The sequence below is a fragment of the Neurospora crassa genome, linkage group V (genome assembly GCF_000182925.2).
Source record: "Neurospora crassa OR74A linkage group V, whole genome shotgun sequence".
Taxonomy (NCBI): domain Eukaryota; kingdom Fungi; phylum Ascomycota; class Sordariomycetes; order Sordariales; family Sordariaceae; genus Neurospora; species Neurospora crassa.
Genome location: NC_026505.1, coordinates 1,511,532 through 1,538,668, shown reverse-complemented (window position 1 = coordinate 1,538,668; position 27,137 = coordinate 1,511,532). Strand labels below are relative to the sequence as shown.

Sequence of the window (27,137 nt, the reverse complement as noted above, 5' to 3'; positions counted from 1 at the left end):
TAGTGACAAACATATACTGCACGTGCTGAGACCGCGCGCGCGGACCGAACGAAGCCATCACCAGCGGCTCTGAACTGGTAGTCCTAACTCACCTGCGGAATAAATAGCACGGTCAATAAAAGGTCGAAGCGAGAGTATGGTAGTACGTGGTAAACGGAGATCAATGCGTTTTGAAACTTTTTTTTTTTTTTTTTTTTTTTTTTTACGCAAACTGGATACTCATACATGCATCGATAGATAGGTAGGTAGGTATCTGCTTATTTGATTTCCACTACCTACTTACACTACATTCCACCTAGTGCTTCAAGTAAGCCTCCGTCCAATGCCCGCCTGGTTCCATCCATGAAGGTACCTATGTATCGATGTATGTAGCCATCTCTCGGGGCACCGTTGTGTGCTATTTTGGGGGCTGTTCGAGTTGCTTGTTTCCCTAGAGGTAGGTAAAGGGGGAAGGACATGGACAGATAGGAGTTACCTACCTAACATGGCGGTGGAAAAATTTGGATAGTGTAGGACTTGATGGTCGTTATAAGGTCGGTGGCCATTCAATCATTTATTTATTTATTTGTTTAATTCTTTTAAGCCATCGGTTTTGTCTAGGTGTTTTTTTTACGTTTGACTGTTCTCTTGCTGTCTGTCCTATGAAGATGCGGCCGGCTACTAGATATCTTTCGGTTATTTTGAGTAGGACTTTATATTAAAAATATTGCGGAATTCAAGGAAATTACTTAATTATATGTATCTTATAGTTGGGAATTGGGATTTGGTGAAATGAGCATAATTGAAACTGATAGATGGATGGATAGATAGATAGTTTGATGCCCTTAGGTACACTGCGTGTCCATTTCAACAATCATCCATTCACGCAGAGATCCTACAACCTAGGTATGTACTTTGAAGGGATACATGTGTGTGATGCATTGATATGTTGTAATGATGATGATGATAATGCCGAGTGTTGCAAGGTGTGTGTACCTATCTTTGGAGACTTGTCATTGGAGATCAGAGGCATTCCCCAAAATTAATTAGTTTCAAGGTGGATGGACGAAATTTGAGCCACTGCCATTAAGTGCGCCAACAACTATACCTGATTTTCTTTTCCCCCTTTTATAGTAGCTCTATCTATTGATTTCAGGAAACACTGCTGGTTGAAAAAGAGCGGCGGTTTGTACACAGCTAGTTAGGTACGTTCAAATTTGTCCTCAAGATGGGATAAGAGAACCCCCCAGGAAGGTGCTTACTTGTCTTAGGTGGGTGTCCATAATGATGTTAGTGCCGTTGCTGCCAAACACGGATGGGGGCTTGTTGAAAGTTGGTTGGCACAACTCTTTTCTCTTTGAGTTTGTCTACATTCGAATAGTCGAGGTTTTGGTTATTGGTGGTTTTATTTGTTTGTTTGTCTAATAGTTCAGTTTCAGACAAGTTATGTGGCTGCCCTTGGTTATCCGTGATCGTTAAGTTTTGAAGGCGAATCACTGTGATTAGTGTACTATTGGACGAAAAAGTGGCGTCGGTAGTGATCGTGACCGTGACCCGTTTTGGTGTCTTGGGAGTTTCTCCTTGTTAGTAGTGCGCATCTACATTGATCACGAACTTGAGTGATCACAATTATTGTTCAGTTGGTAAACTACTGTCTATCCACTGATCTCACGTTATGCCTATTCTCTCTTGTCTACTACTCTTTTCCCTCCAAATTATTCCTGCGCCTAAGACTAGCCCTCGTTGTGTAAGATTCTACCTCCAGGATACTTTCGCACCACCAATCAATCAACTGGTCAACCCAGCCAGTAAATAGGTTTTGTAAGCATTCACTTAAGCTATTCAAAGAATGAAATATGCACCAAGAACTGCTAACTTCTAGGCGAAACGGTTCTTCAAGCTCTCTTACCCATGCGAATCCAGAATGCGGATGAGGATAATGATGATGATGAACGACTACCAGAGAAGAAAAACCATAGGAGAACAAGAATTGAAACACCTATCCCAACCAGCAAGCTAAACTATCCAACAACCCAACCCGAACAGTATATGAAGATAATGCTTATCAGCAACAACCGCATGCATGCCTCTTGTTTTTCCAAACACCCAACCGCGCAAACCCCCAAGAAATGAAGAGCAAGAAAAAATACTGTCCCCGTTTCTGTCCCTGTTTCTGTCCCTATCCATATTATGTGCAGTTCAAACTTTGTTACCCCTCTTATTAACAAGGCCGAGGGTGCTGTTTACTTTGTCCGTTCCCGTGAAGCCTCATAAGCCCGTAGTAACCAAATTCCCCGACCTACTTTGTCTGAGGATCATCATGACTCGGCGCCGGCGGCTGTGCCGGCCCCGAGTTATCTACACCCTGCCAGCTAGGGTCCCAGCCCTTCTTGGTACTCACGGCGTCCTTGGTTTCTCCCTCTATGACCATTTCCTTGACATCGCTCCAGTACTCCAGGCGTCTGACTTCCTCGTCAGCTCTCTTGACAGCCTGGTGGAGGTTCTCTTCTCGGCGAGATTGTTCCTCTTGGAGCTCTTCGGGGCTAAGTGGTGGTGGTGATGCTGGTGAGGACATCGCTCCGTCTGTTGGAGGAGTGGCTTTATCATCGGTAGACTTGCCCTTACCCTTTTCCTCTTTCTCCTCCTTCTCTTTCCTCTCCCGCTCTTCGACAGTCTTGTCATAGATCTCCGTAAGTCTCGCCAACATCGCCCGTCTCGAAGCCTGGAAGATAAACAGGGACATGATATCGTGCATAGCGCCCGCCAGTCCTTCGAGGTTATCATCGGCATGCTCAAGATAATTATTCACCGCCTCGATCTTTTCCCTGTCAATTCTGCACTCCCTCAGCACCGCAAGCAACTGCTCGACATTCTCAATATCCTCCATCATCTCATTTTCTTCCTCCAGCGCCTCCGAAATACTCCGCATGCTCGCCCGACTCCGGCGCGAGTTCATCCCTGTGCTAGCCCGGCTGGGACTGCGGCTCTTGGTACGCGTTCTGCTCATGCTCCGACTCCGGCTCCGGCTCCTCGCCCTGTTCATCTCGGCGGAAGCCCGGACGGTAAAGTACTCTGGGTTCAGCTTGGACGCATCCTGTCCCTCATGCAGAGCCTCATACCCAGCTGCTTTTTTCACACGTTTCCGTATCCATGCCCTCCTTCTTACGAACGAGTTCCAGCACTTTGGGCGGTGCCATGACAATCTCTTGCTGAACGCAAAGCTGTACTCCCACCCTTCTTCATCGGCGTAGTCCTTCTCATGATTGACACGCCACTCGGGCCACGCCCACTCCCATGACGGGTCGGGAACCTGCGCGTTGGTGATGTCCGTTGGGGAGGCACTGTGTGCAAAGTTGGTCCATGCTGGCGGGTCGAGAGGGCCGAGGGCTTTGCCAGAGAAGAGGGGGCTGCCGCAGAGGAAACAGCCGCGTTGGTTTTCATAGAGGATGTCGATAGCGGATTCGGGGGTGGTTAGGGATTTTCGGCGGGTGCTGCCATTGGCTTCGCGGGGGGCTTTGGAGGCATTCGAAGCCTTGGTTGGTTTGGACTTGAGAGATGGGAAGGATAGTTTGCGTTCAAGTTCAGTGGGCTCGGGGGTGGGTTCTGGTTTGGTGATGTTAGTACTTTCATGGAGCCCGATGGTGGCTCGACTATGCGAGTTCACAGAATTGGTGAAGTGGGCTAGAGTTAAACTTACGTTGGATGTAGACGGATGGACCATCCAACGGTATCGCAGCCTTCGCGTCATTCTCTGCGATTGCGGTACCCTGACTTGTTTCGATACGATGTGGAGTCGCATCTCCGTCCTCTACTCCGGGTCTGGGCTCGGTAGAAACGGAGAGACGTTTCTGTCGGCGGGAACCGGAAGGCTCTGGGGCCTTGTGGGTGTCTCCATTTGTGTTGACGTGCGCAAGAGATTCTCTGGAACTAGCTGGCGAAGCGTCTTCCTTGTCTATCAAGGTGATTTCATGGTCGAAGTCGCTGTCCTTTGGCGGAGGCACGCGACGAGATGAACGGTGACGACGACGGATTTTGGGCATGGCTACTCGATCACAATAGCCGAGATGGGGTATGTAACAATGTGAACAAGGACAAAGACATCAAAGTAACTAAGTAGTGTGCTTGCTTGATGGACCCGTTGGCTGGACCTGGCTAATGGCGTAAGGGTCGGAGCCAACGCCGTGGAGACGCGCGCTCTGGGGTCAAACGTCGCGTATTTCTTCTTATTCCTTCTTTACCTACTGCCCGCTCATGGACACGGACATCTGGATTGGAGCAGGTAGGTAGATCTCTGGAAAACTCGGGATCCAGGGGTTCGAGGGTGACGGCAGCAAGCAAGCAGGCAGGCAGGCAGGCAGACAGGCACCTCAGGCAAGGCGTTTGGCTTGCAGACGGGAGTGTGACGCAGCGAGGTTGAGGTCAGTGGGATGGTCGACTGGCAGAACTGCGAGAACCCAAGTGCCACGATAGTAGGTACGCAGTAGGTACTTGTTCCAAGGTGCTGCCCGGCTTGGACTCTGGAGGCTGGTACCAAGAGTTTCTACTTCTAGTGCACACTAGCAAGCGCAACTGGAAGGCCCTGTTAGTTCTGGACTCATGTGCGCAACCAAGCGCATCCACCTAGCCTCATGATGTAATTCGTCTAGGCAGGTGTCCACAGTAGCTCCAGCTAGCTAGGTAGTTGAGCTCCAGGGCTGAGTATCGTACATTAACATTTTGGAAGAACAATGCTGAGGCTCGCAAAGTACCTTTGACGGAATCTCAAAGACGGAATCTCAAAAACGACACTATTTTTTGAATGTCTGATATCTTCAGCGTCCCAATGGCTGCACCAGATAAAGCATGAGTTCTCATTTCTTTGATCAATCACTGTTCACGACTGCCTCTCAGAAACAACCCTGGCCCTTACCTTAAGCAAGCATGTGGGTCCAGATCTAGCCTTGGCCTCCACACGTTCTCCACTGTATCAACGGCCCCGCTCAGGCCCAGAGCGACCTACGTCATGAATTCATGATTGAATGCCAGGACAGAAGGCACCACGGGCCTTGACACAGCAGCCGTTCACTCGGAAGCAAGCAACAAGCACGTCCAACTGGGAATTCTGGTACTGATGGAAATTGGAGAAGTTTGGGACGGGAGTGGAAAGGTGAAGGAAGGGATGACATATTCATTCTGGAGCACTGCATTTAAAAGTATATAATATCATCTGTCGTCTACCTTCCCCAAGCCACTTACACAACAACAACACAAACAAATCAACACTCAAAACAACCACTCTCGCGATAATCGCAAACCACGCAATAATTACAACACACATACTAAACCTTAATACCACAACAACAACAACAACATCCAAAATGTCCCAGTCTCGCATTCTCCCCATTCTCGGCGCCGGCGTTGTCGGTCTCGGCGGCTACTACATCTACAAGTCTGGAGGCAGCCCTTCGGCCGCTGAGAAGAAGTTTGAGGGTGCGTATCATCCCATCACCTCATCACACCCTCCGTCTCTCTACTAATTTCTATCCCCAACACATTGGCGCAACGATGCTAACTATGTATCAAAACCAGCCGACCTCCACCGCGGCGCCGCCAAGATCAAGTCTGAGTTGCCCAACTCTTCGCAGACCAACGCCCGCCAGGAGGGTGCCCACTACGGCAAGGAGATCGGTGGCAAGATTGATGAGGCTGTAAGTTCTTTTCTTTTACCTTCATTCACCACCACTACTCCTCCTCCTCCTCCTCCTCCTCCTCCTTCTCCTCTCCCACACGCGAACGCAAACAAGTGCTGACAAGTGATGATGATGATACTGCGAAACAGGTCTCCCAAGCAGACAAGACCTACTCTTCAACCAAGTCGCAAGCCGAAGCCCTCGCCAAGGACACCAAGGCCGAAGCGCTCAAGAAGATTGACCAGTTCGACCGCACCGTGGAGCAGAAGGCTGCCGAGGCCAAAGCTGGAGTTTCCAGCTGGTTTGGTAGCGGCAACTCCAAGTAAATTGGCGGCGATCCCCAAATAAACACCGAAACTAATAACGACGGCAAGTTCGACGGACGAAGGGAAAGCATGTCAGGCGTTTGTTTATGATTGATAATGATGAAAAGGTTAATGATATCATGAGTTTGGGGGGGAGGAGGTTAGGGTTTGCTACGTTACGCACGCTAAAGCTAATGCATCATCCATGAATGATTCGGGAGTTCTAGGACTTGTTAGGACATTTGAAAGGACTTTATGGAACAAGTTAATTCGAACAATTGCGAACCATCAAAACAAAGAAACATAACAGCCCCGATCGTGATTGAATCAGATGAAATTTGCGCTGCTCTAACGAGTCTGTTTGTCTTTTTTACCCAAACCCAGGGCTGATCATGCCTCAACACCACATTAGCATCACAAATAGTCCGTCTACATAGTAAACAACCCCCCTCAAGACAACGTCTCTGCCACCAACTTCAACACCTCGTCCGTCTTCTTTCCCGCATTTTTCGGATCCTTCGCCACCCTCGTCCACTCCTCTCCATGCCTAGGATCCACCAACACGCACTTGGCCACCAAATCCGCCCTCTTCTCCTCCGTCCCATGCTGCACCAAAAACTTGTAATACCACGCCCACGTATCGCCCACATCGCGATCCAGCAACAGCGCCTTCTCGAACCAGTTCTGCGCCCGGTCCAGCTTCCTTTCCGCCCACAGAATTCTCGCGGCCGTGACCAGCAGGATCGGATCGTCTTCCACCTTTTTCACCGCCTCGGCAAGCAGCGATTTCCGCTGCGTGCGCGGCTCGAGGTTGAGGATCCTTTCCGCCCACAGCAAGCCCGATTTGGGCATCTGCTGTAACGCTTGCGCCATGAGCGACTTGGCCTGGTTCAAGTTGCCCGCGCGCCGCTCGACGCGGATGAGTTCCGTCCATAGCTCCGGGGACTTGGGCACGGCTTGTCGGGCGCGGTCGAGGACCGAGCGCGCCTTGACGACATTGTTGGCCTTTTCTTCTAAACGAGAGTACAGAAGCCAGAGCGGGATGGACGAAGGGACGGCGCGCACGCCGGTGCTGTAGGCTTCCCGCGCAGGACCAAGTTGGCCGAGGTCTTCGTAGATTTGGCCCTTCATCATCCAGAGTTTGGGCTTGGAAGGGAAGAGCTGTAGGGCCTGTTGGACGAGATCCAAAGCGGCCTCGTTGACGCCTTGTTGACGCTCAAACGCCACGGAGCGCATCCACACGCGATCGGTGGGCGCATTCTGGCGCGCGGTCTTGAGGAGTTCGCGGGCTTTGTCGATGAAACCGTTGTCGGCTTCGAGCTTGACGGCCGCCAGCCAGATGTCCTCGCTGTCCGGGTTCTGCTTGAAGGCGCGGGCAAGGACGAGGCGTGCCTCGTCGACGCCCGCCTCGGCGGCTTTCTCGCGCGCGAGCATGAGCCAGAAGACTTCGTAGTGCGGACAGGCCTCGACGGCCTTTTCGAGCGCGTGCCAGAGGTCTTCCTTGCTGCCGTGGTTGCGCTCCAGGTCGATGGCGGCCGTGTAGAGCGATTTGCTGTTGGGGAAGACGCGGATGGCGTAGGCGTAGATGGCGCGCGCTGTGGCGAACTTGTCCCGGTTGATGGAGGCGCGCGCGTCTTCCATCCAGAGCTCCTTGCGGTCATCGTCCTCGTCGAGACCCCAGCCAAGCGTCTCTTCGATGATGTTGCTGCAAGTGATGACGGCGCCTTCCTCTTCGCACTTTTCTGCTTCGGCGATCCATTCCTCGCGCTTGGGCATGGCGTTCTGCTTGGCGAGGAACTTGACGGCGTTCTTCATCACGGGCCGCTTCTTGCCTTCGCCTAGTTGTTCTTCCAGGCGAGCGGCGGCGATCCAGAGTTCGTGCGAGTTGGGAAGCTTCTTGACGGCCTTGTTGAGAACCTTGCGGGCGTTTTCGGGAGTCTCGAGACGGGCCAGTGCCAACCAGAGGTCGAGCGACTCCGGGATAAGCTCCGTCGCCTTGGCTAGTAGAATGCGGGCGTCTTCGACGTCCTCCTCGAGGTTGACAGCCTCCTTCCATAGCGCCTCGGACTCTTGGTTATGATCGAGAGCTCTCCGGATAACCTTCTTCTTTGATCTAGGGTCGTTTTCCAGCTTCATCGCTTCCACCCAAAGCTTGACCGAGTGTGGGTTGGCTTGAATAGCCTGTGCCGCAATGACCTTGGCGTTCCGGTTGTCGTTCAAATGAATGTTTTCCAGCCAAATATCCTCGCTCTTCGGGCAGTGTTCGCAGCCCTTGGCAATCAAGCTGCGGGCAGCACCAGGCTTTCCCGCCGCGATTTCCAATCTCGCTGCAGCAATCCAACTGGCTGCCTGTTTGGGGTTCGAGTCGACAGCCGACTTGAGCATCTTCCTGAACTGCTCAATGTCTCCAATGCTTTGTTCCGCACCCTGCATGCTCGACAGCGATGTCAGGTAGCCCTTGGGGTCGATACTCGTCGCGCTTCCCGCCGTGGCCACGCTACTCGACTGTGATTGCTGTTCCAAGCGCGCCCTCAGCACCTTGTCGCGAGCCGCACCGATCTTTGCGAAATCTGTAACTGTGCCATCCTTGTTGACCCCTTCGGTGGCGGTGCCGTCTTCTGCAACGGTGGTACCGAACTGGCCGGAATCTCGCGCGGCAGCGAGGACACTGTCGGGAACGGCGTAGAAGCGCTCCATGCGAGCCTGGCGTGCCCTCTTGGTCCTGCCGGTAAGGTCCTTGGGATCTGGTAGGTTTGCCCATTCTTCGTCGGTGACCGTCTCGAGCGCTCGTTTGAGGCCGGCGAATTGCTGTTGGATTTTGGGGTTCTTTCGTTCGTACTCTAATCGTTCGGCTTCTTCTCGTGCTTCCCTGTGAAAATGCGATTTCTTGTCGGTACTCTGCTTTTCATCTATCTTGACCGATAAACCACATGCTTGCTTGAAAGTGTTGGGGAAGGGGTAGAAGGGTGTTTTGTGAATTTATGTAGGATGTCAAGTGATGTATACGAGGTAATGACTAACCTTTGCTTCTGTCGCCGCTTCGCCATCCTGTCGTCTACCTCTTTCCATATCCGATCTGCCTCCTCGTCGTCCTTCTCGTATATGCCGCCGGCGAACAAGCCGACTTCGTTGTCGGGATCCTGATAGCGGCCATCGTCTTCATTGTCGTCGTCCTTGGCCTCGGTCAGACCTAGCTGTGCAGATCTCTTCGCGACGGCCGCCTTGATCTGGTCTTCACTAGGACCCTCGCGCGCGGGACCAAGATCGGATCGTGTAGTGAAACCCGTGGCACCACGACCGAGACCGGCGACGTAGTTCTCGGGTGCGGGTTGACTGAGGAAATCCCGTCTAGACATGGTGGCGGTTTTCTGTATTCGTGATGTATTGTAGAGACGCGGTGGCTAGGATTGTGACCGTGGTGGCCGTAGAGGTAGCTCCAAACATTTGAGTTAGCGGCAAAATACCGGCAGGCTGCAAGTCGAAGTGGAAGTCGAACTCCAGGGCACTGAAGCCTGCCTGCCACTGGTCCAGGCGCTCTTGGCATTTGACGAACGAATGGCAGGCACAGTGCCAAGTAAACAGTCTACGACTCCACCAGTGCTTGGCGGCTTAATTCCACTTTCGTTGTTTACTTCCTCCTATCATTCATCTACCTCCTTTCCCGTCTTCACCATCACCAGTCAGCGGAGCCATGATGGCCATAGAAGACAACTATGACGATATTTCAGCGCTCCTGCCGTCGGCAACTGAAATGGCCTGGCTCAGTGAGGCGTGAAGTGGGACAACTTCACCCAGATGCTCGTCTGCTCTTCGTGTTGCAGCATCACTAAGGGAAATGCATTATTCATCTATGGCAATGCCTGCGATCAGCCTAGCCAACAATGTCCAACTTCAACCTCCCATTTAAATTCTTTCTGTGCAGGTGCGGCAACTACAGCATTTATGCCTCGCACCATTCAACCTTCACGGTCAGGTTAACCGCAAAGGCGGCACCATGCAAGGCGAATATACTCCCTCACCGAGACTTCGTAACACAGGTTTTCCTGTTTACAATAAACATGCTGTACAACGGCACACGATGACTGAGCCTATGCCTTTTTATTCTGCAATGAATTTAGGCTGGGTTTAGCTCCTTGCCGGCCGTCTACCTAGGTATATTTATTCAGTACCACGTCCCTGATTGAGTATACAGCGGGATCCGAGTTCGCACAACTTGAACGTCTGTACACAAGGTGCTTCCAATCTGCATACACTGTCTCAAAGCACTCATGGCGACTGAAGGAAAGCTACTCCAGCGCCGCCCACTCGAACCACCAATGTGCAATTTCGAGACCCTCCTGTTGACTAAATCTCATAAGTATGGGCATCTAGCTCGCTTCTTCACCCTTTACTACCACTCACATATTCGGTCCAGACCTTCTTGCTCGTCCATCACAGGAGAGCTTGATGTGATAGTCATGGAGCCGCTGATCAAAAACCCGATGTCTTCTCATATCAAACACTCATCAAATGACTCCGCAGGTAAGATCTCTTGGAAACCAGGCGGCTTCAGACGTTTTCCCTGGTTTGGGATAATTCCGCTGATCTTTTGTATAAGCTGTGAGTACTCGTTCCTACGTTCACCACAACACTGAGGCTGTGACCAAGTACCGACAATGCTAACTGCAAGGACTAGGTACAGGAATTGCTATAGGAGTCGTTCTCGAGAGCGATGGTGGTTCGGAAAAGAACTGGTCCGGGCTCAGACAACCCGGTGTTTTGTTGGCGTACACATCGACTCTTGCAAACGCGTTGATGGGGCTTGCCTTTGCCCAAGCGGCCGTGATATTCTTCTGGGTCCAAGCAACAACGCCGCTACCAGTTGAGTTCCGGCATCTCTCGGCTGTCAGTCAGTATGATATATCAATTGACACGATATACAGATTAGCAGCCTCCACCATAACTGGGCCGGATCTTCAAGCACCATGGGCGCAGTCAAGTCCATCTTCCAGGGAAAGGCGATTCGCGTCAGTTTAGGTTAGAATTTCAATACTCCCCTGCCCCGGTCTTTACCACATCAGAGATATTATGGCATCATCACTTACGTTTGTACAGTATCTATCCTCGTCACAGTCACGGCCCTCCTTCGCGGTCCTCTGATGCAACGAGCCTCGTATGTTCAAGTGGTCGATGTATGGCAGAACAATACCATTGATCTTCCAGTCACTTTGAATATCAGCAGCCTTTGGGGCAGAAAGTTTGGCAAGTTAAATGTGGAGTATACGCGGCCCATTGGGCAATTCGCTCCTGGATTCTCAGATGTGGTCCGCGACCTTCTAAACAAAGCGCCCATTCGGATGAGAGGGGTATATTGTGAGAACTGCACCTTAACTATCGTGGTGAGATATATTCTAGGCCCAATACTCCAATCATCATAGTGCCATCTTGAGCTGTCGTTTCGCTGGCCACGACTAACTTGAGATCATTGGTTCAGGCATTCGGCTTCGATGTTATCAACTGTACAGAACTAAGAAACAGCTCGGATACATATGATCTCGATTTCAAGGCGATCGAACCACTGAGAGAACATAATGAATTTAGGAAAAACATCATATTTGAGACCTCCGTAAGGCCAGTTATGGACGACGATCTTATTCATCACCCCGATGCCATCTCTTCAAACAGGTCAATGATCCAAATCACCACAAGACGAAAAACTGATACTGGATGCGCCGGTCTGTTTCTTAATCATACATGCAATCTTAAGCCTGGGGCAGTACAATACAATGTGAGTCTTCAGGGAGACATTGCGACTTTGCAGTCAAAGAGCTGGAAAGGTGACAAATTTGTAAAGCCTATGTAAGTTGTCAAAATGCTAGATTTGAGCCTTATCCCATACTTCTTTGTCGAACTAAACCAACACCTCCAAGTTATGCGTATATGCAGGACCTACACTATCCAACGGAGAACACCGTGCTTCCCCTTTGGCAACTAGGAACCTCACTCTTCAGCTCCACCTCTTGGATGCAGTATGCCTTCATACACGATTATTCAATGAACTACGAAGGTCTTATTGCCAACCTGTACGCTGCGAACTGGACCGCCAATGAAGATGGCCTGCCATGCTATCAATACTTCAACGATCCCATGAATTATATCATCGACACTTACCGCGAAATAGCCTTTCGCATGTCTGTTCGTGCCGCTGCCGGTCCTTCCTACGACTATCTTGCAGGCCAAAGTAGCAGCGTACAACAACTACCCGATCTTATGCAAAAAGGCATTCCATATACACTCCACTCCACCCAAGTACAATATGCCGCTGATCGTCCAGCCCTGGTTCTCGCAGTCATAGTCAGCCTTGTCGGACCAATGGCCATCCTGTTCCTTTTCTGGGGCTGGTGGAAGCTGGGAAGAGATTTCTCCATGAGTCCTTTGGAGTTTTCCAATGCAATTCTCCAGCAACAACAAGAGAGGCGCACATCCAGAGCATTAGGAGAGAACCAACGACTAATGAACAATGATGATGACTTAGCCGGCGATGATATGGCCATCCAGGACGAGACAGCCACCGAAATGACACAAAGGAGTTGTAACAGCGTCAGTGGCAGTGATATCGATCAGGAACAAGGACAACATTTGGCCAGTGTTTTCGCCGATTGCAGCGGCAACGCTACAGCTGACGAACTGGCCAAGTATTTCCGCCAACGCGGCCAAAGGAAGAACTCGAAGGACGGGAATGAAAACGAAGAGGAAGAAGGAGAGCCGACGATTCAGTACGGCGTGGTTGAAAGCGGTATCGGCAAGTACCTTGGTTTTGCAATGGTGTCCGGCTCTCAGGAGGCTGCTGCTGCTGTACGTCAACCTTGGAAAGGGGAGTTGTTGTAAACACACATCAACGTTTAGCGTCCTCAAACATCACCCTCCCAACTCCCCGAAATTACTAGTACATGCCTCTCGGATTATAAACAGAACCTGACTAACATACAAACACATACGACCATACCCACTGGAAAACTCGGGATCCCGTCCGCTCTCCCATAGATAAGCCAGTGAGGGCCAGACTAGTAGTTGGGTCGGTGACGACCAGCGAATCCCTGGTGTTGTATGTGTCTTTTTTTCTCGGCGCTTCTTTATTTTGACTACGCCTGATTTCCTTAATCTTTTTTATATTTTGCTTCATGTTATGTTTATCCACGACCTCAGTCGTCAGCTCTTGCACCGTTTGGTTATTTTCGGTGGGATCACGGACTGGAGACCAGAGGGTCCTGTCATGAACTATTTTGCAATCGTTTTTTTTTCGATCAACAATCTTCTCGTCACCAACAGCTTTTGTAGTTCAGGTTCTCTTCCAGATCTGGTCTGGAGGTTCCAGGGCAGACAAAGATGGGTTGCGCCATGTCCTAGCTATGTGACCATATAGGGTTTACACGTCTATGCCGACACTCATAACCGCCGTCTTACTGCGTCGTGTTCGGTATATATATTGCCTGTGTGTTACCGGACTGGCTGGGCGAAGCCAGGCAGCCGTTACATTCTTGTAAATAGTCTAGCGGAGTCTAGTTCGTGTGGCGGCGGAGCGGATGGGGGCTGACAATTCGGAGCACGACTGTTGCTAAGTACTATGAGAGACTACAGATGGGGCTGTCTTGCCCAGATGAATCGTCTGGTCTTGTTGTGTTTGGGGTTCTGATTGGTTGTTACTGTAAGGTTGTAGACTCGTTGCTCCTGGGCGGTGCCTTCCCAAGACCTCCAACTTCACCCCCAAGACCTCCCGCTTCCCCAATGATGATGGTTCCTTCCCGGAATCCAGAACCTTCCTATAAAACAGAAGAACGAACCCTGTGCGGCTCATTCACCGGCAATCCCTTCCAGGTGTTTAGGCTGCCCTGCTTTTCGTTTCTCCTCTTCCGTTAGACAACTCCAGAATCAAGCCCTTCTTCGTTGTCGCCTTTTCCAGCCTCCAACATTCTTCGCTCTGCAGTTTCCAGCTAGGTCATTACCGGGGTTTCAGCAGACACTCACTTGATTTTGGAAGCAGCCATGAACCCCCGAGAGAATGGACCCGACCACCACGCCATATCTCCAAGCCATTATCACCAGTACGCCCAACAACCGGTGTACTCGACATGGAGATATGACCAGGACCACATCTACGGAGATGTGAGAACAAGTTTTTCGTGGGAACGTCCACCTGATCGCCCCGAGACCGACCATGAAACTCGAGGCAGAGGGTTGGAGCAGCAGTCGGAGCTTGAGCGGGACACATCACGGTCAATCAGTCCGGCCGAACCGTACTACCCGTCGGCTTCGGCTTATAGTGACGACAAGTTGTATCCATGGCAACCCGGATTTGTCAAACAGTTCCCTTATATGGGACTGGTACCTTTGTTGTTGAGCATAGCTTGTGAGCACCGCCCTCCTATACATGCACCCTTGGGTTAGAGCATGGTGTACAATGAGACTTTGATTGTCCTTGGGTGCTAATAAGAGTCACAACGTAAATAGGCACCGTTGTAGCTATATCTATTATACTTGTGAGCAATGACAAGCTTGAGAAGGACTGGTCCGGAGTCATGCAGCCTAGCGTCCTCCTAGCCTATAGTTCGACTGTAGCAAATACCCTGTTGGGATTTTCTTTTGTATATGGCTGGGTCACGCAGTTCTGGGTACGAGCTGTCAGCGGTCGGATGCGTTTGGCGGACTTGTACTATCACTATGAAGGAGCGACGAGTGTTTGGGGAGCCATCACCTCCCTAGCTCGAGGCAGAGTTGCTCGTGTCAGTTTGGGTAAGTCTTTCGAAAACTTTTACAGCCGGTCCGTCAGCTCCTTGACAAAGAAACCATACTAATCGCTCTCACGGCTCCTTCTCAGTTTCCCTTCTTGTTACCGTCACCTCTTTATTCCGAGGCCCTCTAATGCAAAGAGCCTTGGTTATTGAGACAGGCGAGATACCTATCCCAGGGACTATTGACCTCGAAATCTCGCCATATTCGGACATCATGAGCAGTGATTTCCCAATCCCCAAAGAGATACCGACGACAGACTTGCGTGTGCCAGGAAGGGATTCTGGGTACCAAGAAGCACTGCGCGGTTTCCAGGCAAAAACACCCATCCATTTGCGAGGGGCCGAGTCATGCAGTAACTGTTCACTAGCTGTAACGGCATTTGGGTTTGACTATTCGGACTGCATCACCTCGACGGCGACAGTGGATTTAGATACACTACTAACCGAAAAGAGACGCAACTTCTGGGTGGATGCGTTTCATATTGGCATCACCAAGGGAGTAATCGGGGACCTGGACCACTACAGGCGCGGCGAAGGCATCTTGGTCAACGTGACACGCAAAATAATCCCAGAGTGCAACGGTGCTAAGCTTGTGAGCCAACTGTGCTGGCTAAAGACATCTATAGTAAGCTATGATCTGAAGGTGAATGGGGGAAACGCCACTTTTGTCTCGGATAGCTGGACGGGGGATTCCATCGTGAAACCAGTCAAGCATAGGTACGTTGTGCGCACACGTCTCCCCTTATATCGAACAAAACGTCACCGCTTATATCGTTCTTGATCCAACCATGCTAACCCTCTCAAACAACAACCCAGTGACCCAGGCCAACTGCCCAAAATCGAGTTCCTTTCGCAATCTACTAGCCAGCTCTGGGACGCCCAAATCAGCATGGCTATGGGGTCCATCCGTATAACACCCGAGAGTCCCAGAGAGTACCTCGTCATGTCCGACCCTCTCCGCAAGGGGCTGGCCTCTTTCATCTACTACAACCAAGAACCCGGCAACTACGACTTGTGCAGCGCAACCTTTGACGATCCAATGGACGATATTTTCAAGAGCTTCCGCGAACTGGTACTCCGCCTCGCCATCGTGGACGCGGTGGAATGGAATGCCTTTGCTGCGCTCACCAATTCGGCCACCAACCAAACAACCCTCCCGCTCGCGCAACAAACCGTGCCTTACCAAAGCAACCAGGTTCGCGTGCTCTATGCCGCTCAGATCCCCGCTCTCGTTCTTGCTACAGTTATCAGCCTCCTTGGTCCGCTCGCGACCATCTTTTTGTTTTAGGGGTGGTGGAATCTGGGAAGAGATTTTTCGATGAACCCGCTGGAGTTGGTGAATGCGTTGCTTGTGCGGGGGACTGGGATAGGGATGGAAAATGGGGCGGGAATGGGGATGACTGCTGATTCCGCCCCCGACGCTGTGAACGGACAACGACAAGGGCACCAAAGTTATCAGGATTGCAATTCACAGCAGCAGCAGCAGCAGCAGCAGCAGCAGCAGCAGAAGCAGGTTGAACTCAACCTGGCTAACCTGCCGCTACTTCTCAGTGAAAGCAGTAATGCTTCGCGGGCGCAGGTGGTTGACCATGTGAGAAGGAGAATACGGGGCACAAGAGACGGCGAGGTTGGTAAGGAGAAGGATGGAGATGGCAAGGGGAATGATATTGCTAATATGATTGAGGTTGAGGCTGGAAGTAGCAGTGATAATAATTGAAGTAGTGGTGGGAGTAGGAAGGGGAGGAGCAGGATGAGGGAGCCGACTATTCAGTACGGGGTGTTGGATAGTACGGGACGCCTGGGGTTTGCGGTTGCTAATGCAGAAGGAGTTATACGCGTGAGGTGTCCGCGGAGGGGGGAAATGTTGTGAAATTTCCAAATTACGCGTTCTGTTCAAGAGGCATTCAATATATCTGCCCGATAACGCCACATGTTCGCTGGACTAACCTGATAACTGAAATTGTTAGCAGTCAGGACCTACTCACGACTGAGCCGATTCGAAATCTCGCCCTACTCAAGTGAAACGCCCTACGTGGACAAAAGACCTCCGGATCGATTGTTGCGGAATGGAATAACGAGGGAACGGCCTTGATGGCTATCGACATGCCGATATGATAATAAGTTTGGAAACCCCCGCCACCCTGGCGATGGCTTGAGGTTGGGCTGAGCAGAGCCAGAGCCTTGTCTTGTTTCTTTCTGGTTTGGCCAGCTAAGGTGAAGAGGCGTGTCTCAGTGACACGTACCCATGCCGAATCTGGGACGTGTTCCGACAACCTGACTTCCGCGATGTTGGCGGTGGTCAGTGGGCACCGCCTGTCATTCAGCAATGGTTGCTTGCGTGTGATTGTTGGCCTTTATACCGATGCTTTGAAGCTCCGTTCACACATCTCGTCTCATCGTGGTCGACTCACCAGTTCTCCCCCCTTCGGTTCAGACAGTCTTCTTCACTACTTTCCGGTGATCATGAATCCGTCAATCAACAGAAGCAATCTTCAGATACAACACAAAGATCGCGGTCAATATGCCCTGGCTTACGATGGTTCAGCCCACAAGAAAACCCTTTCGGTGGACCAGGGTTATATGTACGAGGGTCTGATGGAAGATGTTACCTTGGGTTACCCAGCAGGGCAAATTGGGATGAATAACTACAACGTCAGCGAACTGTCGGATTTGGACACAGAGCTGGAGCGAGATCGTTACATGCCAACCGATCGATCCATCTCCCAAAGCACCGTATCATCCACCTGCCTATGGTAGACTTCAGATTGCCTCGCAGAGGAATGGATATCCCTGGAGACCTGAATTTTTCGAACAGTTTCCCTATCATATCTTGGATTGGTTCCCTGACTATTGAGCGTATTCTATCAGTAATGATGGTTTATCAATACCAATACCTCACGAATTCGGGAAATTGCTGGGCAGCCATGATTGCTGACTTATGAGCAGGTATCTGTGGCGCCGTATCCGTTATTCCTCTTAGTGACGGCAGACCTGTAAGCGAATAGTCTGGCGTTATACAATTAATTCAGTAGTGTACTCTTTCGGCCTACACTTTAACTACCGCAAATGCCTTGATGGGGTTTGCTTTCACCCATAGTTGTATTATCTCCTTCTAGACAAATGGCAATTGAAGGTGAAAATGCGTATAACCGACCTCTACTATCAGTGGGATAAGGAACAACGGGTATTATCTTCTGGACGTCAAGGTCATTATTGGCCAAAGGCAGAGAGAGAGCTATTCGCATCAGCCTGGGTATGTTTCACTGTTATGGGTCTATTGAATGGTCCTCGTTGAGTAATGACTGCACCTACCTATTCCTTGAAGTGTCCAATTTAACTGTTCCTTTTGGACCTATGCTAACCTATAGACTATCATCCCATTACAGTTTCCACAAAGCAGGCAGGCTATAACAGAGACACCTATGAGCTGGGAAAAAAACAGCTAGTCGGTATATAAACTCTTCTAGAATCAGGTTCTATACTAGGCAGCGCACATAATGAACACACACACACACGCACACACACATACATACATACCTTTACAAAGCTATGAACTCCCATTCCAAAGACCGCGCGCTCTATCCCGTTTATCTATCCCCAATCTACCCATCCCGGCCCTTCCAAAAATCCTTCTATGAGATTACCTATCGCATTGGTTAAAAAAAAAAAAAAAAAAAAGAAAAAAGAAAAAAACCGTTCCTTGTAGACTTTTTTTGGTTTTTTTTTATTTTTTTTTTATTTTTTATGTTTATTTTTTTGGAGGTTTCCATCCCAGCCATTTCGTTCCATCACAACCCCATATTTCTAGAACCTTCACGACAACTCATATATATATATATAAGAAGTAAGTGTCAAGTTTCGATAGATATCTTATTGTACAAAAAAGTCTAAAATTTACACTGACAAAACGCATTCCCTTTTTTTTTTTTTTCGTTTGTCTGTCCCCTTCCAACTAGACAAAAAAAATCACACATGAAAAAAATCTCCTTTCAACTCGGTGACTACTACTCCGTACTCCTTTCACAGATCTGCTAGATCCTCCCACTTGACTCGCTTGCCTGACGACGATGATGATGACGACGATGACGAAGACGGAAATCGTAGTTTAAGATTGGCGGCTTCTTCTTTTGTCTTTCTCTCTTTGGTTGGTGGTTTTGTGGTTGGTTTTGTTGATTGCGGTGATGTCGTTGGTGGTGTTGGGAGTGGTGATGATGTTGTGAGTGGTGATGTCGTCGGTTGTGTTGGTGCTGGTGCTGGTGCTGGTGCTGGTGCTGATGCTGATGCTGATGCTGATGCTGCTGGTGATGTCTTGGATTTGCTTGTCGTCGTCGTTGTCTCCTTTTCAGCCCTCTTGTGAGCTTCTTCTTCTTCTTTTACTTTGTTTTCTGGTGACCCCTTAGCCTCGAGCTCAACCTCAACCTCAGCCTCAACCTCAGCCTCAACCGTAGCGGCCGTGAGTTGTTGTTGTTGTTGTTCTTGTTTTTGTGTTTCCACTACCACCTTCTTCGACTCGTCCGGAAGAGAAGTAGGCTGGGGCTTAGTCGCCGCAGTCTCGTCGACATGGGCGTTCTTCTCAGCAGGAACAACCTCATTACCACTACCACCACCGTTCAACCAGTTATCCAACGCCTGCCCATCCACCGGTCCAAGCGCCATCGCTTCTTGCACCTCTTCATCTCCATCCCGATCCCCTTCTTTTACCCCAACCTTCTTAACCCCCCTCTTTGTTACCTCCCCCTCTCTTTTAAATATCTTCTTCACCTCCTCGAAGGCCGGTTTGGGTCTTAACTTTGTCGGGATTTCGACCGGCTTCATTAGCTCTTCAATTGCATGTCTGTCGAGCCCCTCTGTCCGGAGGGCCAAGTGAAGATCGCGATCGCGGTCGAGGGCTTGCTGGAGGAGGGAACCGATGGGTGCGGAGGGTTCGAGGTGGAGGTATTTGGAGGCGAAGGACCAGGATCGGAAGGAGCCGTAGATGTTGCCCCATGTTGTTGATTCTGGTTCATTGGCGGAGGATTGTGATTGGGGTTGAAGGATGCTGCTGCGGTTGTGGTCGGGGTTGGAGGAAGAGGCAGGTAATGATGCTGCTGCTGATGATGATGATGGGGATATTGTCGGGCTGGAGGAGGGGTCCAGGAGGGACTGAGAATGGAACCAATCCCCTAACGAGGGCGGTATTCGGTCATCGTCATCTATCTCTTCCATCTTTTGCTGGTGTTTCTGCTCTCTCTTGGCAATACCGGCAATAATCTTCCCAAACACCTCGTCGCCACCATTCGCCTGGATAAACTCGCCCAGTAAGAGGTTTCTCACAAACAGCACCCTCTCTTCATCCCCCAGTTTGAGTCTCTTTAACGGCTTCTCCTCCTTTAGTTTCCCTGCGTCCATCTTCAACAGGATAGTCCCCTTCTGTCGCATATGGAAGGTTGTAGAGTTCACCAGATGGGCATACCGCCAGATTGTGCTGAGCACATGCGGCTTCTTGTGCCACTGAGCCAGGTCAAAGAGTATGTCGCAGGCCAAGTTATCCAGCTTCAGCGGGGTTTCGTTGTTTTTGGCGCGGTGACCCTCAAACAGCTGGATGAACTCGACAGCCAGATCCAGCTTCTTCTGCGCCCTGCAGTGCGTAAGAATGGTATTGACCGTGACGTGATCCGGATACGCAATCAGCTTGCCGGCGAAGATCAGATCGAGCAACTGCCGGATCTCGGCGAACATTGAGTAGGAACCAAACACGTGGAAGATCTTGTTGAGCGCGTCAATGGAGACCCATTTCCTGTTGGCGCCGTAGAGTTCGTCCTGCTTGGCCAAAAAGGTGGGCACGTCCCAACCCAGCTGAACGGCGCGGTACGCATCGTGGGGGGCCATCTCGTCGGCGACCATGCGCAGTGCTCCGCGGGCGTTGAACAGCCCCCTGTCGTGCATGGCTTGCAAAACGTAGCGCTTGACCTCTTCGGCCTCGAACATGCGCAGGAACAAAATCCAGGTGCGCAGGTTGGGCTGGTACCCGTGCGTGACCAACAGGTACAAAACTGCGCTAAAGCGATACAACGAGCGGGTCTTGACGGCCGCTTCGGCGAGGATGTTGAAGACTCCGACGTCCAGTCGCACGCGTCCGCTCTTGGCGTAGTTGAACATGGAGAGCACCTCAGGACGCCAGGTCTCGCCGCCGCGGGTCATGTAGTGCAGAGCCATCTTGAAGGCCGCGTTGGTAACGAACTGGGCAGCGACTTCGTCGTTGAAGACGGCGACAAGCTGTTCGATGACGGCCATTTCGTGCCAACCGTGTTCGGGGTAGAGCTTGGAGGCCAGGGCGGAGGGCATGCGGGATTTGATCAGGGCGTCGACGTATTCCTCAAAGGTCTTGCGGGTCCATTCCTCGGGTTTGGGAAACTCGTCGGCGCGGATGTTCACGTGGTAGGGCGCCAGCTGAGAGGGTGTGCGGTGGGCGGAAACGAACACGATGGGCTCTTTGCTGTCCACTTTACCGTTCCATAGTACCTTCTCCGTGCCTTTGGTTCGGGAGATGATGGTGACCTTCCTTGTCACGCCCAAAATCTCGTCAATGGCGGTGTTGACCGAGTGGTGATGGCCCCAGATGATCAGGTACGGTTGCTGGTCCTCAGTCCCTTCCTCATAGCCGGCATCGCCAGCCCTGTATAGTACCATCCCGCAGCTGGTCCGAGACTTGATATCCCACACACTGTACTCGCTGTCGGACAGGAGCCGGGGCGCCGTCTCGCGGGGTATGATGACCTTGACGTTGTCGGCGAACTGCTCGGGGAGGTACATGGGTGTCGATTGAAGGAGATTACGAAGAACGGCGCGCCAGTCTGTTCGATTGCTAGGTACTCTCGTTCCCATGACCATCTTTTGACGGTGGTTATCCTTCATGTGTGTCCTGACGCTCCCTCGTGTCTCGTACTGGTCGGGATATTCGGTGACGGGTCTGACGAAGACGGACTCGAGCACCGGATGGGCGCGGACCGGAACCTTGGCCAAACGGTTGACCAGGCCAGAGCCTCGACCTCGTTTAGGTTTGGCCGGTTTGGCCTTTTTGGCTTTTTTGGCGGGAGATGAATCATTCTGGCAATCCTGTACGTCCCCGGCTTGTGTGTGAGCTTGTTCCTGAGCTTCTTCTCGGGGTAGTGGTGGTGGTGGTGGTGGTGGTGATGCTCGTGATGGTTCTGTTGGTGTTTGAGCGGCGGGGGCGGGGTTTTCGCCAGAGTCGTGTATCTCAGTAGTAGTGTGCTGCCGCCGGCGTACATCGTTGGCCTCGAACTCGGCGTCGTCAGGCTGAGACTGGTCGGGAAGCGACGGCGCTTGGTTGTGGAGGGCGCGAAGAGTCGACCTGCTGCTGGTGGGAGCTGCTCTAGCTAGTGCTGGGGTACACTCCCTAGGAATCAGGGAGAGCCCGCGAGCGCCATTGGGATTCGACAAGACTCTCCATAGCTGTTTGACTCCCAGGGACATTGGCTATAACACGGGCATTTCCGGACGGCGCTTTCCTCGCAGCCGCCGTGTTGGAATCGTGGTCGGAGTCGCTGTGTCGCGTTGCGCGCTAGGTGGTTCGGGTATCAATAATGTACTTTCTTCTTTCGCCTAGCTTCTGCTGTTGTGTGCTTGTCGCGGGATTTCGGTGATTCGTCGTCAGATTCTATAGTCGTATTATCGACAGTCGCCGTCTCAATTGCCCTAAAGCTCTGTATGGTGTATACTCGGAAAAGGGACCGTGGAAAAGATGCGCGCTCCCAGAGTTGCTGAAATCTAAAGGTGTTGAGGGGCATCGGCGGGCACGGGCCACTCTAATGTTTCTCAAAATCGCGGATCGATGCTTTTCAAAAATGTTTTTGGCTCTAAAATCATCCGTCCCTCCATCGATCCATATCGGGCCCGGTTCCTTTCTTTTTCCCCCCACTTTCTCCCGCGGACTGCAGGGCAACGGCATGGGCTCGGCCTTTGGTGGATACTGTACGTCCGGACGTCACGGCGGGTGCGACTACAGTACCACAAACTGTGTACCTCCATCGCTCAAAAGTCAACAAACCCCCTTTTTTTTCTTCTTCATCATTCAATGTTTCTTAGTAGTACTGTAGTGATACTCAATATAAGGAGTGTAACGAAATTAGACACCAAGTATGACATGCTTCGCTCTCGCACGCTGGGCTGGCTTTTCAGTATACTAGACTAGACATTACCTCCTCACGACTCCATATCACTCACTCACTCACTCACTCACTCACTCACTCTCACCAAATCTCCCAGATTACCCCGAAAAGATATCCAGCACCCCCGTCCACTGCCCGCCACTCTTCGCCCTTTCCTCCCAATACCCCTCCTTCCCGCCCTTCAATTTCCACACCTCCTCGCCGTCCTGGCCCGTAGCCACCTTGACGAACCATTTCGGCTTATACTCCTCTCCTCTCTCTTCCATCTGCTTTCTACGCACTCTCTGCGCCTCCTCCAACTTGACCTTCCACTCCTCAGCAGAGTCCAGATCTCCTTGCTCGTGGAACCGCTGATCGGGACGCAACCTGCTATCCGTAGGCGGCAACTTGTCCTTCTCCAGGGGTGTGATTTCATTCAGCGACGCGGCAAAGGTCGTAAAGCCATACGTATTCGCCGCGTTGGGAACGAGGCTGCCCGCCTTCCAGATCTCCTTGCCTCCAGGGGCAGTCTTGAGACTGCTCGTCCAATTGCCCGTGAGCGCCTGGCCCGTGTTGGACCCGTCGGGACCAAACGTCTCGACGTGGACCTCTTCGCCTCGGCCACCGAACATGCCCTTAGCCGATCGAAACTCGACGACAGCCTTGGCGCCCGAAGTCTCGTTGTTAACGTTCATGTTGCCGACGGGCTCGACGTACTTCTCGCCGTAGACAACGTTGCGGAGGAAGACGGTGGCTATGTGCCAGCTGTAGAGCTCGTCGGTGCCGTCGGGGAGATGCAGGCTGACCCGCACACGGCCCTCGGTAGTGATTTCGGCACTCTTACCCCAGAACTTCTGCGAAGGAGCCGGCGACTGGGAGAAAGACCACAGAGCACTGTCGGCTTGTACGGCGAGGCGGACAGGGCGATGGCAGATTTTCTCGACCAGCACTCTAAACCCGCCAGGCACTTCGTTCTCGGACCGCACCAGTTCGAACGTCTCACCCAACAGAGGGTTGAAGGGCTTGCGCGTAGCACGCTCCTTGGCGCGACCGTTGCTGAACTGGGAGACAGCAAAGGCCGTAACATACAGAAGACGCTCGTTCGCGTCAGTCTTCTTGGCAGCCTCCGTGAGAAGCTGGCCGTATTCAAGCTGCTCCGCCATACGCTGGCACAGTGACAAAGGCTCGTTCGCAGAAACGGGCATACTGATCGTACTAAGATCTTTACCCACGTTTTTGCGGACGAACGCGATGAGACTGGGAGGAGGCACTTTGGCGGCCGGAATCGTCGTGCGTCTGGTGACCGTGTCCGTGATAGGCAGTGGCGCAAGAGACTTGGGCTTAACGGGGAACAGACTGTCATGGTTTTCTGTACCGACGCCTTCAAACTCCTCCTCTTCCTCGACAGAAGAGACGGATGAGGAGTCGTGGATATCGACCTCCTCCGCATCTGAGCCGGCCATGTCCTCTTCGCTCTGACGAATGATCATAACCTGGTTCTGTCCCGCGCCGCCCTGCTCACCAGCCTCGGCATCAAAGAACTCATCAATGGTAGACGCTGTAGACTCGTAACTCTTTCTGGAAGCCGCAGGCATCATGTTAGGCGGCATCATTTGCGAAGGGATTCTTCGGCGCTTATTCTTAGACAGCAGCTGCGAAAACTCAACCACCACAGAATCCAAATCATTCAGAAGAGCCGCGCAGTTATCGTATGGGTTCCGCTCCTCCGCAACGGCCGTCGCACTGGCTGGCGATGGCACCGCCAGAGCAGCTCCAGCCGTTGCCTGAACGCCTGGTTGCGCGCCCGGCGAAGCATTGCTGGTCTTGCGCTTCCAAAACGGCCTGCGCGACTCCGTCGAGGGAGTGAAGTAGGTCTCAGAGTCCTCCGCAATCGCTGGCGTGTTGGGTGAGAGCAACGAGGCCTGGCTAGCACCAGGCGCCTGTTTCTCGGCAGCCATATCCTTGACCAGGCGCCTGAGAGCATCTCTGGTTCCTGCAACCCTGCTGACCAAGGATTCGACCTGCGCCCATTCTCTTTCGTCCTCCTGCTGTGCGCTGGGAACGCTGGTGGAGGGCCGCGAAGCCGGCCTGTCAACACCAAGGGATGCGCCGTTGGGGAGGGTCTCCAGACCGCGAGCAATACGACTGGCCTTTTCCAAGGCCTTGGCCCAGTCGTTGAAGTCCTTTGGGCCAGACGCCTTCAAGTGCCAGATCTCGGCACCAGAATCAATGGTAATTTCGCGCCGTCTTTCGTCAGCGGCAATGGCGGCCAAGCTCAGGGGGATCGCTCCTCGCAGGGCAGACGAGTTGCGGTTGTGGTAGTAGGATAGCGTGCAAGTCGTAAAGTCGAGGGAGAAGAAGCGCCTAGCAAAACCTTGGCCCTTCTTGCGACGTCTCTTGAGAAGCACACCGACGTGGTAGGTTGCGCCCGGCACAAATCCGCCCTCACTTCTCGCATTCGAGGCAGCACGGCCACGCCCGGCCGTCTCATTGCTGGGTAGACTATCGACCGAGTCGGAATTGGCGGCGCCCAGCCGGGGAGTAGTACCTGCTCCCAAGCTCGTTCTGCTGGCGTTGGAGCCGGCCCCCGCTTGTACGGTAGGCAGATGGTGGGCAGTCTGGGGCGGGGCGCCGGTGGGGTAGGTAAGCAGAACAAACGTGGCCGTCTTGGACGTCTGCTTGGAGAAGGTGTTGTCGAAGACGAGACCGTACATGCCAGCACTGGTAACGTCGTAGGTGCCCACTGTAACCTTGTCGGCCTCGCATTTGCCGTGCCACTGGATTGGGATAAAGCCCTTCTTGGCAAGCTGATCTTGCGCTGTGCTGGCATCTCTCCTGAACAGGCCTGATTTCGCATCCGACACAGCGGCCTCGGTGGCTGGGTGTTCGGGGGTGGCCGTGGCCTCGAAGGTCTGGGAGCCGGCAGCTGTACCGCCAGATCCTGGGTGCTTGACGATGGCGAAGTTGCTGTAGTCGTGTTGGTCGCAACGTCAGCCAATGTCTATGAAGAGAGAGTTATGGGATTCGTAGGTATCCGTACATGGACTTCTTGTGTGGTTGAAGGCTCCATGATATCGTATGGCCTTCATCAACCTTGACCCATCGCACGATGTAAGACTAAGGGGGTAAAGAGCGGTTCGTCGGTCAGCAACTCCCGTTGACGAAGTCCATGAAAGCTTGGCTTGAACAGGTCAGGGCGCGTATACCTTGCTGTGAATCTCGAGCTGCTCGATGCCCGCCATGGTGAAAGACGATGATCGGGAGCTTGGGTGTCGTGCTATATATGACAGTAAGGGTGACTGGATGGATGGATGAATGAATGAATGAATGAAGGAATGCGGTAACCGAGGTCTGATCGTGGGGCCTGTCCGCCTCTTCAACAACAGCAGCAGCAGCAGCTACTCTGTCCGCGTTAACACAGAGTCGGAGACAAAGCTTCCGTGATCAATGGATGGGCTGGTGATGGAGGCGACCCATTAGAGGTAGTCAAAGCTCCAATACGGTCGGATGTTATGGTATAAGACTAGGGGTCTTGTTGATGTTGTCGACGACGTGAGTGCAATCGAAAGGAGGGAAAAAGCCGGGCGGTGGTGAACGGGGACCACTACAGCAATTAAACTGGCAACATCCGATGGAACAGGGCGGCGCAGAACGGTCACAGGCACCGATCAACCCACCGTAGCACCCAATGGCCAGCCGACAGGGGCGTTCCCGTCAATTCCACTTGTGTTCCCGTCAGACCGCCTGCCCGCCTGGCATTCCAGGGGGAAACAAAACAATGGAAACCTAAGGACCTACCCAACGCCAATTCAATCCCCACCGAACGGAGCTTCCATCCGTCCCGACATTCGGGCCCGGTCAGCGGACAATTGGTTAACCTCCGATCGCCCGCTTTCCTTCTTACTTACAGTACTGTGTTCACTACTTACTCCCTTCCTTTCCCCATGTCTCACCTCATTCAGTTGAAACAATAATACCCCGATCCAACCCACGTTTACATATGTATGTATCACACCGAGAGCCATCGCATGGCGTCGATGAATGGCATGGTCACCCCGACGACCTGCCATGCTACTGCCTAGCTGGAGGTTGCCTAGCGCTCAGCCTTATAGTACACCTTACATGATTCCGCGGGCTTCATTGGTCAGAAGGTCGTCGGCAACCTCGGCATGTGTGTTGTCATCCAGGATGTCGGTCTTTCAACTAGAATGGCATTTGCCGGTTTCTAGAATAGAACTTTATTAAACGGTTCGGTGTCTTGTTGGGACT

At 52.0% G+C, this 27,137-nt stretch overlaps 7 protein-coding genes and 1 non-coding gene across 9 annotated transcripts; 4 read left to right on the top strand and 4 right to left on the bottom strand.

The window, feature by feature from the left end:
• Window positions 1–1,794: 1,794 nt before the first annotated feature.
• Window positions 1,795–4,549, bottom strand: NCU04604 (hypothetical protein). The gene is made up of 2 exons (XM_953754.2): window positions 3,677–4,549; window positions 1,795–3,582 (listed from the first exon to the last, which is right to left on the bottom strand). The coding sequence occupies exons 1-2, from the start codon at window positions 4,017–4,019 to the stop codon at window positions 2,279–2,281; spliced, it is 1,647 nt and encodes a 548-aa protein (XP_958847.1). The 5' UTR covers window positions 4,020–4,549; the 3' UTR covers window positions 1,795–2,278.
• Window positions 4,550–4,813: 264 nt separating this feature from the next.
• On the top strand, window positions 4,814–6,985 carry NCU04605 (hypothetical protein). Its single transcript, XM_953755.2, has 3 exons — window positions 4,814–5,448; window positions 5,548–5,666; window positions 5,798–6,985. The coding sequence occupies exons 1-3, from the start codon at window positions 5,337–5,339 to the stop codon at window positions 5,972–5,974; spliced, it is 408 nt and encodes a 135-aa protein (XP_958848.1). The 5' UTR covers window positions 4,814–5,336; the 3' UTR covers window positions 5,975–6,985.
• NCU04606 lies at window positions 6,270–9,402 on the bottom strand. Of its 2 annotated transcripts, none has more exons than XM_011396361.1 (2): window positions 8,975–9,402; window positions 6,270–8,862 (listed from the first exon to the last, which is right to left on the bottom strand). In XM_011396361.1, the coding sequence occupies exon 2, from the start codon at window positions 8,648–8,650 to the stop codon at window positions 6,404–6,406; it is 2,247 nt and encodes a 748-aa protein (XP_011394663.1). In that variant the 5' UTR covers window positions 8,651–8,862; window positions 8,975–9,402; the 3' UTR covers window positions 6,270–6,403. The 2 variants fall into 2 exon arrangements, with proteins under 2 accessions (XP_011394663.1, XP_011394664.1); XM_011396362.1 differs by having other exon boundaries at window positions 6,270–8,822.
• Window positions 9,403–10,889: 1,487 nt separating this feature from the next.
• On the top strand, window positions 10,890–12,820 carry NCU04607 (hypothetical protein; the record flags this gene model as incomplete). Its single annotated transcript, XM_953757.3, has 4 exons — window positions 10,890–10,969; window positions 11,048–11,105; window positions 11,534–11,791; window positions 11,863–12,820. The coding sequence occupies exons 1-4, from the start codon at window positions 10,918–10,920 to the stop codon at window positions 12,818–12,820; spliced, it is 1,326 nt and encodes a 441-aa protein (XP_958850.3). The 5' UTR covers window positions 10,890–10,917.
• Window positions 12,821–12,928: 108 nt separating this feature from the next.
• NCU15616 lies at window positions 12,929–13,043 on the top strand. Its single transcript, XR_897930.1, has one exon. It is a non-coding gene; the product is annotated as a 5S ribosomal RNA (ribosomal RNA).
• A 932-nt stretch (window positions 13,044–13,975) lies between these two features.
• NCU04608 (hypothetical protein) lies at window positions 13,976–16,438 on the top strand (the record flags this gene model as incomplete). Its single annotated transcript, XM_953758.1, has 5 exons — window positions 13,976–14,339; window positions 14,441–14,722; window positions 15,348–15,438; window positions 15,538–15,916; window positions 16,010–16,438. 5 exons carry the CDS (start codon window positions 13,976–13,978, stop codon window positions 16,436–16,438), a joined length of 1,545 nt encoding a protein of 514 aa, XP_958851.1.
• Window positions 16,439–18,571: 2,133 nt separating this feature from the next.
• On the bottom strand, window positions 18,572–22,555 carry NCU04609 (hypothetical protein). Its single transcript, XM_953759.2, has one exon. It carries the CDS (start codon window positions 22,192–22,194, stop codon window positions 18,742–18,744), a length of 3,453 nt encoding a protein of 1,150 aa, XP_958852.1. The 5' UTR covers window positions 22,195–22,555; the 3' UTR covers window positions 18,572–18,741.
• A 212-nt stretch (window positions 22,556–22,767) lies between these two features.
• Window positions 22,768–26,451, bottom strand: NCU04610 (oxysterol binding protein). Its single transcript, XM_953760.3, has 3 exons — window positions 26,075–26,451; window positions 25,909–25,985; window positions 22,768–25,835 (listed from the first exon to the last, which is right to left on the bottom strand). The coding sequence occupies exons 1-3, from the start codon at window positions 26,108–26,110 to the stop codon at window positions 22,988–22,990; spliced, it is 2,961 nt and encodes a 986-aa protein (XP_958853.1). The 5' UTR covers window positions 26,111–26,451; the 3' UTR covers window positions 22,768–22,987.
• Between the last annotated feature and the right edge of the window lie 686 nt (window positions 26,452–27,137).

What these genes read in the sequence shown, in the direction of transcription:
- NCU04604 (XM_953754.2), bottom strand. Translation starts at nt 4,019, where the DNA reads ATGCCCAAAATCCGTCGTCGTCACCGTTCATCTCGTCGCGTGCCTCCG. An exon ending in TCCATCCGTCTACATCCAAC is followed by an intron (nt 3,583 to 3,676) that starts GTAAGTTTAACT and finishes TCACCAAACCAG; the next exon opens with AACCCACCCCCGAGCCCACT.
- NCU04605 (XM_953755.2), top strand. Translation starts at nt 5,337, where the DNA reads ATGTCCCAGTCTCGCATTCTCCCCATTCTCGGCGCCGGCGTTGTCGGT. An exon ending in CGCTGAGAAGAAGTTTGAGG is followed by an intron (nt 5,449 to 5,547) that starts GTGCGTATCATC and finishes TATCAAAACCAG; the next exon opens with CCGACCTCCACCGCGGCGCC. An exon ending in GTGGCAAGATTGATGAGGCT is followed by an intron (nt 5,667 to 5,797) that starts GTAAGTTCTTTT and finishes ACTGCGAAACAG; the next exon opens with GTCTCCCAAGCAGACAAGAC.
- NCU04606 (XM_011396362.1), bottom strand. Translation starts at nt 9,309, where the DNA reads ATGTCTAGACGGGATTTCCTCAGTCAACCCGCACCCGAGAACTACGTC. An exon ending in AAGCGGCGACAGAAGCAAAG is followed by an intron (nt 8,823 to 8,974) that starts GTTAGTCATTAC and finishes GCATTTTCACAG; the next exon opens with GGAAGCACGAGAAGAAGCCG.
- NCU04609 (XM_953759.2), bottom strand. Translation starts at nt 22,194, where the DNA reads ATGTCCCTGGGAGTCAAACAGCTATGGAGAGTCTTGTCGAATCCCAAT.
- NCU04610 (XM_953760.3), bottom strand. Translation starts at nt 26,110, where the DNA reads ATGGCGGGCATCGAGCAGCTCGAGATTCACAGCAAG. An exon ending in AGCTCGAGATTCACAGCAAG is followed by an intron (nt 25,986 to 26,074) that starts GTATACGCGCCC and finishes TTACCCCCTTAG; the next exon opens with TCTTACATCGTGCGATGGGT. An exon ending in CAACCACACAAGAAGTCCAT is followed by an intron (nt 25,836 to 25,908) that starts GTACGGATACCT and finishes ACACGACTACAG; the next exon opens with CAACTTCGCCATCGTCAAGC.